At 34.1% G+C, this 12,382-nt stretch overlaps 1 protein-coding gene across 1 annotated transcript in view; it reads left to right on the plus strand.

Annotated features, from left to right (window-relative positions):
• ADGRV1 (adhesion G protein-coupled receptor V1) overlaps positions 1-12,382 on the plus strand; it is a 494,515-nt gene that overhangs the window by 77,664 nt on the left and 404,469 nt on the right. The window contains exons 24-26 of the mRNA XM_023522723.1: positions 4,193-4,369; positions 7,898-8,078; positions 9,017-9,219. Of these exons, the coding sequence (XP_023378491.1) occupies positions 4,193-4,369; positions 7,898-8,078; positions 9,017-9,219 (561 nt within the window). The remainder of the gene's footprint in view (positions 1-4,192; positions 4,370-7,897; positions 8,079-9,016; positions 9,220-12,382) is intronic.

Below are 12,382 nucleotides of genomic sequence, written 5' to 3' on the forward strand. Positions count from 1 at the left end.
AATAAATGGCAATTGAAGGAATGACTAGACCTGTGTGTAGTTTAGAGCCCCGATAGGGCCCCCAGATAGTTCTTTGGATCCCAAACAGGATCTATATAGAAAGGATGACGGATTTTTATTGGCTCGATAGCCCAGTAACCACACTCTCTTGTTGTCTTCCCATATTTTGTTATTCCATGTACTTTTTAAGTTATTTTCTCTCTACCTTGTTTTAGCTCTGTTTCTGTATGTCCTGCAATCTTATATAACACATAATTATGTAATGATATTGCTTTTCAAAATAATTGATAGAACTTGCTATTCTCATTATTTTACTTTTATAACTAATACTTGGAATATGTTTTATATTTATAAACTCACAGCCTAAGAATAATTTTAGAGACATTTTGAGAGTATTTTTGTAAAAATGAGAATATTATTTAGCTTGGACTGTTTGGTTTTAAGTGCCTGCCATATGTTATGTGAATAGATTCCTTTAGAGATAAGTGATATTGATATAATCTGATATCACAGATCATTACCCAAGCATGAAACAAAATAAAAAATTAATTGGATGTGTAAGTGTTTAGCTTTAATCTTCTATTTTAATAGAGAAAGCCAATTTATGGTTCAGAACCATACATCTTTTTTTCTTGGAATATCTATTTCAAGAACTCTTCTCATTGTTAACCTTTGTAATTACTCTTCTGTTGACCTGAAGATTTAGCAAATTCCTGACTCAAAAGAGAAAACTGTAGTGGCTACTATTTCTTGTGAAAAGCGTAGTGATGATGGTTTCGATGATTATTATTTGATGTTATGCTCCTTCATATATTGGCCTAAACATTTGCTTGTATCACGATTCTAAAGTCAATTAGATGAATATCTTAATAGTAAAAAAAAAAAAAAGGGTCTTTTAATGATGTATTCTGTACATTTTGATCATCTTCTGGTATTAATTTCATCCTCTGGTCCAATATTTCCTAAATTGAACAGGCTTGGTCAAAAATATTCCTATTTCTGGATACCATTCCTTATTCACGATCCCATTTCTGAAACAATCTCTGGCAGGAGGATGGGATGGGAAAGAAAAAGCTGAATTTTTAAACTATTTTAAAATGAAAAATTTCATACATACATAAAATAGAGAAAATAGAGTAATAGACCCCAGTGACTCATCACTTAGCTTCAGAATTTATCAGCCTTTTGCCAATGTTGTTTGATCTTTTCTGGCTGAAGTAATTATTAAAGCAAATCTCAGGCATTATGTCATTTCTCCATAAATTAGTAAGTATGAAACGTGGATTTTTACTAAGCATCTTTACCTGGTTTTTATATGGACCCTCGACATTTGAAGTTTCTTCCCTAAATGGAACTTCACAGAGTTTATTGTATAAATTATTGATTCATTAAATTTTTTATGAAATTTTAATGTATATCACATATTGGCACAAGTTGTATTAAATGTAGTCTTTTTTTTCCTTTGTAAAACTGAAAATGGTGAGTGACAAATTTTGTTGAAGACTTTTCTAAATGAAAGTGTGGTTATATAACTTTTCCCCATATGATTCCTTTAAGCAAAAGGCTTCTGCATGGTAATGCAGAAGAAGTCCTGCATGGTAATGCTTACTGACTTGGTAAAAAGCTGTAAGGAAACATCATGGATTCTTGGGTATACATTTGGATCGATTTAACCCATGCATCTTGCTAAAAAGAGGAAAGTCAAATATCCACAAGTTGAGATTAATGTTTTTTAAATTTAACTTATTCAAAATGAAGAAACTCAGGACCATTTGACCTTAAATCCATACTCTTTTCCCCCCACATTTGCTTGTGTACCAATTGGCTATGATGAAAATGATGATATAGATGCCTAGGTGGAAATTAAATGAGATGCTGTATTGAGCACCTAGGTCTCTAAGCTTCTTATTCTTCAGCCTCTTAGAGTTGGAGGGCCCCACCTATAAAAACAGTCAGTTCTGCCATAATGTGATAAATAGGTTTCTAAAAATCCCATATTATGCCAAATTACATAATTAAAAGCAAAGTATTTATGGGAAATTTGGGTTAGAATAACACTACTCAAAAACTTGGTCAGTGACATGTAAAAAATGAGATAGGAACCTAATAAAAAAGACCTATACAATAATGTTCAGTGCTTAAATACTACAATATACCTGTCATATACCTTGAAAAAATCCTTAAGTTTGCTTGTAGAAGTGGATATCAGAGGAATCACAGCTTTTGAATTATTGTGAAGTGATAGAAGGAGGGTTATCTGAAATCAAAAGGAAAATCGTCACATTAGATACAGATAAGAGTGGATGGTAACACATGTCTTGAGCTGAAGTAGTTGGTAGATGTTTGAGAAGTGTGTGTGTTTATGTATTTCTACATGGCTTGTTTCAAGTGGGTACAGTTTTCTCCTGTTTACCATGTTTCTTGTGGATGAAATCACAAATAAGCAAATGTGAAATCCATGTTGTGTTAAAAATGCTCTCTGATGTATCAGTTGTGTTGGAACAATTTTATAATTTCAAAACCAGTGTTAGAGCAGAGCTGATTGTATTTGATCCTCTTCTCTTCATCTATACTTATTTCCCTTGTCATCTCATCTAGTCTTTAAAAACCATTTATATAATTCTATATTTACATGCCGTTTGTATATAGGCTTAAATACCATTTATATATTGATGCCTCCCAAATTTATGTTAATCTTGGCCTCTCTAAAATTCCAGACTCATTTCTCCAGTTGCATACTTGGCACATATCTTGTATAGATATTTCAAACTGGACATATTTAAAACTAAGCTCTTTGGCCTTTAACAGAAAACCTGTTACTAACTGATGGAAGAGCAAAAATCAAGCCTCCTTCAAAGCCTGTTGCCTGTCATGCATGACTCAGCTTATCTGTTGGTGCTTGCTGAACGTGGGCCACCATCACTCTACTGCTTTATTCAGGAGTAGCTCTGAAGGACAAGGGCAGAGTTATGAACAGACCACTTAGCTATTCATCTTGTGTGAAGGGAGAAATGGTCTGAAGTATGAAGATACCCATATCTCTGAGCAGTACTAATGATGTAGTAGATTGATCAGGGTCTTGGGAGAATCAAGACTAGAGACAAGAAAGTGTAATGTGAATAGACCACTGAGAGTAGGTACTACGTATGAGGGGCATTTCCCAAAAGGCTCTCCACAACCAGGAAGTTAGGAAGATGCATTGATTGGCTGTCAGCAGACTCTACTCCACCACCACAATGCCATTAAAAGAGTGATGGCAGGGCCTGAGGCGAGGTATGGGCCTGAGGACATGAGCTTCCTCTTATCAAGACTAATCTAGCAACTGTTGCTTCTGATGTCAATAGCAAGTAACAAAGACTAAGCACTTTTCAATGAGTTAAGTGGTAGATTGATCCCCATCAGGCCCTTTTACTTCAGAAGGGGAGAGCAACTCATTATTATTGGAATTAATACTTTAGCTAATGAGTTTATCTACTTAGTACTTCTGCCAAACCATCATCTGAAGACTGAAGAATGCTTGTTGTATCTATGGAGAACCTGCATCACAGTACTCCACAGGGATTTGTTTTATGTGAAGGAGGTATAACAATGGGCACAGATTCCACTTACCATATATCACATCACCTATAACAGCTGGCCTAGTACAACAATGGAATAGCTTGATAAAGACTTAGCTGAGGTGCCAGCTCGTAGGGTTGGGGTGTTGTCCTCCAGGATCCAGTATGTGTATCCAGTGGCTGATATCTGGTTCTGTGTCCCCAATAACTAGACCATATGGGCTCAGGAAGCAAGAGATAAAACTTAAACTGGCTCTATCGCCATTACTCTCACTGGCTCACTGCCAGAATTTGTTTCCCGCTCCCATGCTTTAGGCTCCACTGGATTAGAAGTTCGAGTTCTGGCTGGGTCTGGTGGTGTCCACCAGCAGATACAGTGAGATTTCCACTGAACAACTACTTGGTCACTTTTCATTCTTTTTGCTTTATTTATCCCTGTAAAAGAATTAGAGAAAAATGAATGGTTATAAATATTGTTTAGTAGTCAAAAATATATCTGGAGGAATGTAAAGCCTCTTTAGAGTGGTCAAAATTTATAGAATTAAGGTTTTGTAAAAGGATTTCATGATAGCATTGTAATTTTATCACTGATTTCAATTAGAATATGCTTATAAATAATTTATATTCAATTTCAGATTGCAGAGGAGGGATCTACCATTTCATGTGTGGTGGAGCGAACCAGAGGAGCTCTGGATTATGTGCAGGTTTTTTACACCATCTCACAGATCGAATCTGATGGCATTAATTACCTTGTTGATGATTTTGCTAATGCCAGTGGAACTATCACATTCCTTCCTTGGCAGAGATCAGAGGTAAACCCTACCTTCTTTGTTTCTTTGAAAGCCTCCTAGAAAGCTTTCTCTGATCTGTTTGTTCTGTAATTTATATGCAGCTTCTTGCTATTTAAGCAATTTAAAAAATTTAGGTGATTAAGTATATATCATGTTATAAAATATTTTTGTATTTATAGTACAAAAAACAGGATTTTCAATGTTGTGTGTTATAGTCCTACCTGTTCTTTAATCCCAATGTAATAAAAATGATATAGCTTGGAGATTTATTATTGTGGGTTTTTTGTTTTACCGATACAATGGGAAACTGCAGAGTTCTTAGTGTTACCCTTTTAGTCAGCCAATGAGAAATTCTATAACTATAATCTCATTTTCAAATTTGGAAAAATGAGGTATTTTTTTTTGTTTGTTTTGAAAGTACAAATGATCTCCCGTTTTATCAAAAATTTTTCATGAACTGTGATCTCGTTTCTAAATAGATGCTGCAGAAATAAATGCATCTTTGTAAGTGAAATTGGGATGAGACCTCCTCCTACATCAGAATTTTTTACATTCTTTTTGTCTATCATGTTGGACTATTCATCTTCATATTTTTTTTTATTAAAAAAGGAAATAGCTAATAGGTCATCAGGGATAAATAGTAAAATAACTTCAAGCTTGCAATTAAAATCTTTGAGGAAATTTCTCACCGATTTAGGAATTAGTTCATTGGTTGAAAAAAATAAAATCGAGGGTAGATTTTGAAATGTTCTTAAGATTTAAAGAGTTAAAGCTAAAAAAGAGTGATCAAATATTGATAATTTTCGGGAAGAAGGGAACAAATTAAATAGTTTAGAACAAAAGTTCCCTAGCAGTCTGCAAATAAATCCATGATAACTGTTTTACTCGTCTCCAGTAAAATGAGGAAAATTAGGACAACAAGTAAGTTTTCATAAGGCTATTTAAAAGACTATTTTATTCTGATGTTTTTTACTCCTTTTTTGGATTTAAAGCTGTCTTTCTCTTATCAAATAGTAAGGATAGCATGTGGAAATTTCTTAATGTTCCTACTTGGAAAATAGAGTTGATCCCTCAATTTTTCCCTTAGAAGATTTACCAACTATGAAATAAATATATAACCAGAAGCCATTGTTTTATAAGTGGGTGCATATACATTTTGGAAAAGATAAGAATTAATAAAATTTTGGCCAAGAAAATGGTCGTATATGCTCCTGTAAAGAAGTATTTAATATTAAATGAATCTTATCAAGAAAATTAATACTTTCTTTTATAATTTTTTTAATTAAGAAAATAATTGACCTTTAAAGTAACAGTAATAAGATTGAATAGTGGAGTTGGTTTATAGCGCTATTCCTGCTAGATCTATATTAGCCTCTCCGTCTAACAAAGCCAGTAACTGGATACAGAGATATCCGTTGTGCTGTCTAGCACGAACAGCACTAATGTGGCTTCCACTTCATTACTGCCTTCCAGATCACTGGAGAGTCTATCTAACTGAATATACTTAAATCACACTGAGAAACTTAGTTGTAAGGTAGTCTGCAAAGTGTGTGTGTGTGTGTGTGTGTGTGTGTGTGTGTGTGTGTGTGTGTGTTTCTCTGCAGTACAGGAAAGTACAATGGAAATGTATTTTTCAAGTTTTTTTAAAAGTCAATTTAGTGAGTTATGACCAAGATTTTAAAAATAGAATAGAAAATAGCAGAATATATAACATATAGTAAAGGTAAATATTGTTTTGTGTACTGACTTGTCATGTAAACTACATTTATTTTTTACCTTGATAGAGTCTTCAGTTTCAAACTCTTTTATTCACTAAAATGAACGATTACTTTGATATGCTTCAACACTTTAAAAATATTTATTGCTTCAATTTTAATGTGTATCTTAATGTTTTGGAGTTGCTTTTCACAGCAACATTTGTCAGCTTTCTAGAGGCAAGACATCTGAAATCTTCATATTACTTATTGTTCCCTTTAGTTCAAGAGCAGTGACATGATTTAGGTAGTAGGTGTCATTTTTATACTACTCTGAGCACATTGACCATGCCATGTATTATTTTCTTAATTAAAAATTAACATTAAAACCAAATTCAAATTCTACCTTGGACCTACCGGATCAAAATCTCTAGAAATCTACACTTAAGAAAAAGTCCTCCAAATAGTTTTAGGCCCATTGATTAGTGCTTCGGAGATTGCCTTTGAAGTTAGAACTTGTTTTCCAACTGTTCTTACCTTCCTTTCTGGGAAAAACCAGGAAGTCATCCTTCATTCCTTCCTAGCCTCACTTTCTATACTAAGTAGAGTCATCAAGACCTTGGGCTTCTATCCCTGGAACAAACCTCAAATCCATCTATTTTTCTTTATCTCCATTGACACTGCACTAGTTCAGAATCTGATTTCTAATCCGTCACTTCCTAACTCAACTCCTTGTATCCTTTCTTGCTCTGTTCACTCATTTACATTCTACCATGTTACTTATTCATGTTACTTATTTTGTCAATCTCTTGTTTATAGTTCTTTAATTTCATTCCATTCCTTATGGTATAAAGTCTATTTTTTAATGATAGCATAAAAAGTCCTTATGATCTGACTCCTGATTATCCACCTGTATCTTTCACTCCAGCCTTAGTGATCTAATTGCAGTTCTTTCATGCCCTTGTGCCTTTACCAGTGTTTTTCTTTTATTTGGAATATCCTTTGCCATTGTCATTTACAACTGAAACTAATTCTTTAAGATTTGCTTCAAACATGTCTGTTGTAAAACCTTTACCAGGTAGAGTTGTTCCTTTCTCAGTTTATTTTGTACATAACTATATTATGACATGTTTACATTGCATTTTGAATTTTTTTTTTTTTCTATAGATTTCTCTCCTACAATAGACTGTCAGCCTCTTAGGGACTGGGGCCCTTTCCAACTCTGTCACATTGTAGAAATCAAAACATGCTTGTTCAATTAATAAGGGAAGGAAAAATTAATTTTCACTTCAAATTTTGACTTAAATTTTGTAGAGTATGGCTGAGTTACTGCTACTTCCTTTCATAATATTTTTGGACATATTGCTTATGCCAGACTTCTAAGGCCCGTTGTGAATCTAGTTTTTAAAATGCTATTACTAAGTTTGTCAGGCTTTCTTTAGTGAGGAACTAGACACTTATATATTGCCCTTTCTTACTACCCTACCACATCCTCTGATAACATGCAGTTCCTCAGTTAGGAACTCTGTACCCTGAGGTGTTTGATACAAAGAATATATGATGTATCATATTAGTATAATATCATATATGGTATATTAACAAAGCGTTACTACTTAGCACTCATTATTGTTGAAAGAATTAATTTCTCAGATCACTCTCTCTCCCTGTCTGTCTCTGTCTCTCTCTCTCTTTCTCTCTCTCTCTCTACATTTTAGTGTTTTAAGTTGGTATAGAAATCAGTCATGTTAAATAGTAACTTCAATTAAATATAATATAATTGCTATTTAATTTTCTTTTGGTAAGTGAAATTTATATATGCCTCTTGCTTAATGACTCTGGATTTTTATATTTATAGGTCCTAAATATATATGTTCTTGATGATGATATTCCTGAGCTTAATGAGTACTTCCGTGTGACACTGGTTTCTGCAATTCCTGGAGATGGGAAACTAGGTTCAACTCCCACCAGTGGTGCAAGCATAGATCCTGAAAAGGAAACGACAGATATCACCATCAAAGCGAGTGATCATCCATATGGTAACCAAGCCCTTTCACAAGAATAATCCTCTCTGGGTGTACTTGGTCTTGTTAAGAAATTCTTAGGAGACTTTTTGCAAATGATTGAAGTAGAACTTTAGACCCTCTCACTTCTAAGCTCTTGAACTTTTAAGCTGCCATTTTGAGAAGCATTGCTTATGAAGGAAAATGTAAAGATCAGTTTCTGAAGTTTAATAATATACTTTGAAAATATGTAGTAATATTTAAAATGAATAAAAGTATTTCTATTTGTGGCTATCAAAAATTTTTTTATTTTAAAAATTACCCTAGTGTCATATGTTAACACCTAATTAAAGTACTTTATAATTTATATTTATTAAGCTTCAAGAAGTGGCATTGTTACTGTATGTTTATATTGATTCCTTTTTGTCTTACGCTGAAAAGTGATAATTTTCTTAATTGGGGAACTATTACAGATATCTGTCCTAAAAACTGAGACTGTTTTCTGCATTGAAAAATAATAGTTCTTTTGTAGGAAGAAAGTAAGAACATTTATTAAAAAGTCTGTATAAGAAACCTAGGAGAATCTTTTACTCATAGTTAAATTTTTAAAAATATGTTGCAAATCTTTAGTTCAAGAATGAATTCTGGAGAGTCAAACATGAGCAAAAGTTTGATAATATATACCTTGAAACCCCATCACTATTCTTTTTATTGATACTTCTGTTAAAAAAATCTTTCTTAGGGTAGACAAGAGGAAATTTATCATTTTAATTTTTAGCATTCTAAAAAGTAAACATATTCTTTGTCAAAAGCATGTTAATTAGACTTTCACTAAAGTCTTTTCTAAATGAAAGCCCCCAGAATATTATCCTGTTGATTAAAATAATTGTGCAAGATTGTTTCAAATGAGTAAGAATTTCTTCCACAGATAATTGGGTCAAGAATGATGCCCTGCCTCTCTTTGAATCTACCAGGCTTGCTACAGTTCTCCACAGGGCTGCCTCCTCAGCCTGAGGACACAATGACCCTGCCCGCAAGCAGTGTTCCTCAGGTCACTGTGCAGGAGGAAGATGGAGAAGTTAGGTTATTGATCGTTCGTGCACAAGGACTCCTGGGGAGGGTTATGGTGGAATTTAGAACAGTGTCATTGACAGCATTCAGCCCCGAAGACTACCAGGTAAATCATTTAATCCTTCTGAAGTGGTATTTGCACTTGTAAAACAGACATAGTCCTTCTCTTGGAAGAGACTTGGCACTGTACCTGGGACACACTAAACAAGGAAAATATGCACTGATGGCTTTTTAAATTTATGTAAATTAAAGTACTTCAGTTCCTGGAAGCCTGACACTTAAATAGCTGTAATACTGATTTCTTGTACCTTATATTTGTCATAGGCTTCACTCGTATTATTTATTTTAATATTATAGGTTTTGATCAGATTATTTAAAATTATGTTTCTTACACGATATATTTAAAATTATGTTTCTTATACATTTTAAATCCTCTTGTCTACCTCCATCAAAAAAAAAAAAAAGAAAAAAGAAAAAAGAAAAAAAGCCTAGGATTTGGAACTGGTTTAAACTGGTCTTCTAAATGTGTGGCCTTGAGAAACTCAATCTTTCCTAACCTCAGTTTCCTTACCTGTAAGAGAGAGATAATATCTGCTGAGCAGAATCACTCTGAGGATTGACAGCAGCATTGTAAGTGTCACATACTATACATGGCACGTGTTTAGTAATGCTCAATAACCACTATCCCATTCTTATCACTAATACTCATGTTAAACAAATGCTCATAATTTCTTCTTGGCTATACTTCTCAAGAAGTATTTTATATATCCTTTCATAGTTTTGTTTTCTCAAAGAATCTTTTTCTTTAATAAGGTCCACACCATGGTACAGTGTTCAGTAATTTGTATACCCTTTTCCTCCCAAATCCCAGAAACCTTGGCTAATTGAATTCAGTTAATTTTGGCTGTACTCCAGTTAGCAAAGTTTCCTTGGATTTCTTTTTTCTCAAACTCCTTGTTTCTTTTCCGGACATTTATTGTATCTTGACCTAGTTCAGTATGTAACATATTCCACAGGACATCTCAGCTTGGCTTAGTAGTGTCTTCTGTGCATCCTCTTAAAGAAATACCTAAGTCCTTATATTGATAGTCTTCAATTTCTAGGTAGTCTGGACATTCCCACTCTCCAATTGGATTAGCATTTTCTTTAATAACCGGAACGAAACAATAAAAAAAGAACTGTGTTCCCATCCTACATGACTGTTGGAAAGCTAATACCCTTGGAGAGGTTTCTGAGGATTTTCACGGGGGCAGAAACATCCTATTTGTCACTTGTTACCACTTCGAACCATTGCCTTTGCTTATCCCTGAAAACCTGATAACTTTTGCCTTCACCACTTCTCTATGCTTCAGCTATCTCTGGTCTGTGTTAGGACACAAGTTAAGAATTCTTAGGCTGTGTATGTGAGTATGTGTATATGAGTATGTTAGGAGGAGGGTGGGGGTGGTGGTGCCAGGAAGGATCATGTATAGAAGAGGAGACAACTGAAAATCATATCACTGTTCTTAACTTTATTCTCACATACCAAGATCAGGTGATTCCCACCATCCAGGTGGTGTTTGCTTGCAGTTCTTGAGTAATATTAAACAGCTAATTAAAGACGGAATTATAGTTGTGGGAAATGTTCAAAGTTGGAACTCTGGGAGAGAGGTAGGTGTTGACACAGTCTGGTTAGTCTGTGATGTCTATGGGAAAATGATATCTCTGCTGAGAGCTGTGAAGTTTAAGTAGGGAAAAACCAGCAAACTATATGAAGGGAGAAGAATTACTTGGGACTAGTAAAATGGCATGAATTATATGGTAAAAGGGCCCAAATGTAGGAAAAAGCACCTGGGATGTGGAGAGCTAGGTCTGGTGACAAAAGAGGAGATATGCAGGGGCTGGCTCATTCTAGGCCTTATAGATGCTTATGTAGCTTTTATTTTAAAAACAACGTGAAGTAATAGAAGTTGTGTATTTATAAAAGATCTTTAGGCTGAACCTTGGAGAATGGCTTAGAAGATACAGACTCTGGATGCAGAGAAACTAGTAAAGAGTCAATTTTGTGGAGCAAGGCAAGAGAGAATGTAGTATCTCGGACTAGGCAGGTAATAGAAGTAGTTGGGCACAAGAAATATAAATAGTTAAAATGACAGGATTTGAGGATTGTTTATTGTGAAGGATAAATAAAGCAAAGAGGGTGTCAAAAGTAACTCCCTAATTCCTGACATAAGCAACTTATTTCTCTGTAGTTTAGTGCTGTGAAGAGGATTGTGGATAAGGCATAGATTTTAAGGGAACATCATTAATTTAAAATTCCGACAGAAATTATAAGAAAAATTTGAAATAGGTATTATATTTAAGTCTGGATATCAGAGGTTAGAAATAGAAATTTGGGAGTTGGGAGTATATGAATGGTATTAAAAGCTTAGAGTATGATAGCCTTGAAGAGAGGGAGAGGGAAGAGGGAGAGACACTACAGAGAATCTGATGAACAGTAAGTTATAGAGGTCACAGGGGAATGTAAAAATTGGCAAAGAACACTAAAAAGGATGAACTGGAAAGGTAGTAAAAACAGGAGTATGTGATATCATGGAATACCAGAGAAGAACATGTATCCAGAAAAAGAAACGGCCAGTTGTGTAAGATTTTGCTAAAGTCAAGTAAAATGGTTTCCTAAGACAGTCACATGTTTTGTCTGTTAAGACTTGTAGAATTACTCCATTGATAGCTATACTACAGAGGAAGTTAATTACTTCCTTCACGAGCTAACTATATATCTTTTAAAACAATTGTTATTCTAATTGAATTATTTTATTACATACTTAACATTTCTTCTGGAATGTTCTTGATTCTAGAGCTAGAGATTTATCTTGGGTGTTTTTGAATCTAAAGTATCTAAAATGGTGCCATGCACATGCTACGTGTTTGATAAATATCGAAAAAGGTTAATAAATAAGTGGTTATGTGAATTGGTACTTGGGTTGCTCAGTTTAGCTTTAAGGTCATTAATAGCTCAACAAGATGATACATAGTTGTCCACATAAGCTAACACTAGAAAAATGTAAACAACTTTAAAATTTATGCTCATACGTTGAAGAGAAAATGCTTATATAAGAGATAACAGGAGAAAAAGGGCCTTAAGACTTTGAATTTAAATAACTGTTTTTCTCGTAGTATTCAAACTTTTCCGATGGAAAAATCTGTATTCTGAATTGCAATTTCAGGTATAATCAAGGAAAGATTAAAGCCCAATGAACTGGTATTTATTATTGCCTGGAAAAATTCTC

Source organism: Pteropus vampyrus, unplaced genomic scaffold (assembly GCF_000151845.1).
Source record: "Pteropus vampyrus isolate Shadow unplaced genomic scaffold, Pvam_2.0 Scaffold11, whole genome shotgun sequence".
Lineage (NCBI taxonomy): Eukaryota > Metazoa > Chordata > Mammalia > Chiroptera > Pteropodidae > Pteropus > Pteropus vampyrus.